The sequence below is a fragment of the Dipodomys ordii genome, unplaced genomic scaffold (genome assembly GCF_000151885.1).
Source record: "Dipodomys ordii isolate 6190 unplaced genomic scaffold, Dord_2.0 Scaffold432, whole genome shotgun sequence".
NCBI lineage: Eukaryota > Metazoa > Chordata > Mammalia > Rodentia > Heteromyidae > Dipodomys > Dipodomys ordii.
Window position 1 is genome coordinate 10,725 of NW_012267648.1, and position 1,399 is coordinate 12,123.

Here is a 1,399-nt window from a genome sequence, read left to right on the forward strand (position 1 = left end):
CTGGATGTCTTAATTCAGGTCTTTCAGACTGATAGTTAAGCTCTCTAGTTGATAGTATAATAATCTATATCTTAAATCAACATGTTTGTGAACCACAGGTGAAATCAGTCACAAACCCATGTCACAATCCTGACATAGACCCCCCCCACACACATACAGGATAAAATAATGATCCTATCACTAGTTTAAATGTTTTTTTTTAATCTATGTACTTTTATTTTGATGTTTAAATCCACATTGATACCATAACTTGCAATCCTTAAGACTACTAACCCATACCATTTTTTAAATCAAGACAGCAAACATAATTTGTGTCCTGTTGGATAATCAAAAGAAAGAAAAATATGATGTTGAAAAATCTTTTTTCTTCTACCAAAACCTTGCAGTAACTTTATAAGACTGGATTCCTGTGAGAAGCACACTCAGCAGGGGAAAGCACCAAGAGAAGCAGCTGTGCGGGCAGCCCAGCCTCTCACTTCTGCTTCCCTGGGAGTTCTATGTTATGGCTTGTATCACTGTGGGAGGAGCAATGTAACCTTTTGACAGTAATGAGAGGCAACATCTTCAGGCTGCAGGCTGCTGATGGTGAGAGTAAACTCTGTCCCATATCCATCACCACTGAACCATGATGGAACTCCAGATAACAAAGTATCTGCAGCATAGATCAGGAGTTTTGGAGCTTTCCCTGGTTTCTGCTGGTACCAGGCTAAACTGTAATCAATGTTCTCACTGGCCCTGCAAGTGAAGGTGGCATTGTCTCCTAGAGACAGAGACAGTGAAGACAGAGACTGGGCCATCTGGATTTCACACCTGGCTCCTGTGTGGAAACATGAAAACAAACATCCACACTACTAATCAAGTTATCAGAGGGCTTCCTGAAGAGTAAAGAATGCTGGATCACACTGGGCTGTGTTAAAGCTCAGCATTGTTCTTCCTTACTTGGGATCCAGAGCATCAGGAGCCTGAAGAGCTGAGCAGGGGCCCTCATGTCCATGCTGTGTGCTGACTGAGATTGACTGCTGCATAGAATGTGAACAGGCTGGTATGAAGTCCTGAGGGCTGTGGGCTGTGCCCTGGGCACATACAAATCACCATGGGCTAGACAGAGCTAGAAGAGCTGCAGGCTTCTGAATGTCAGTAACTCAGCAAGAACTGTTTTCCCAGGTGTTCATGACCAGGCCACAGCAGGATACATTTGTCTCTAGAAAATGTGTTTGTCTCTGGAGGCCAGAGACCAAGTTGACTGCTCTGTTAACTGTAGATCTGTATTTCTTTCTGTCTTAGGACATTCTATTATTTCAAAGATTTTATCTAAGATACTCTATTGCAGAATCACATGTTCAGAAACCACAAGAAATTAAGGAGTTTGTAACATTTGCTACATGTGGATAATATTAAA

The 1,399-nt window shown here is 42.0% G+C and overlaps 1 gene segment (V, D, J or C); it reads right to left on the bottom strand.

The window, feature by feature from the left end:
• Positions 1–536: 536 nt before the first annotated feature.
• LOC106001799 lies at positions 537–994 on the bottom strand (the record flags this gene model as incomplete). The annotated part of the segment is given in 2 exon segments: positions 537–817; positions 940–994. Coding segments are annotated over 2 exon segments (336 nt in total), but the record flags the coding sequence as incomplete, so codon positions are not given.
• Positions 995–1,399: the final 405 nt, after the last annotated feature.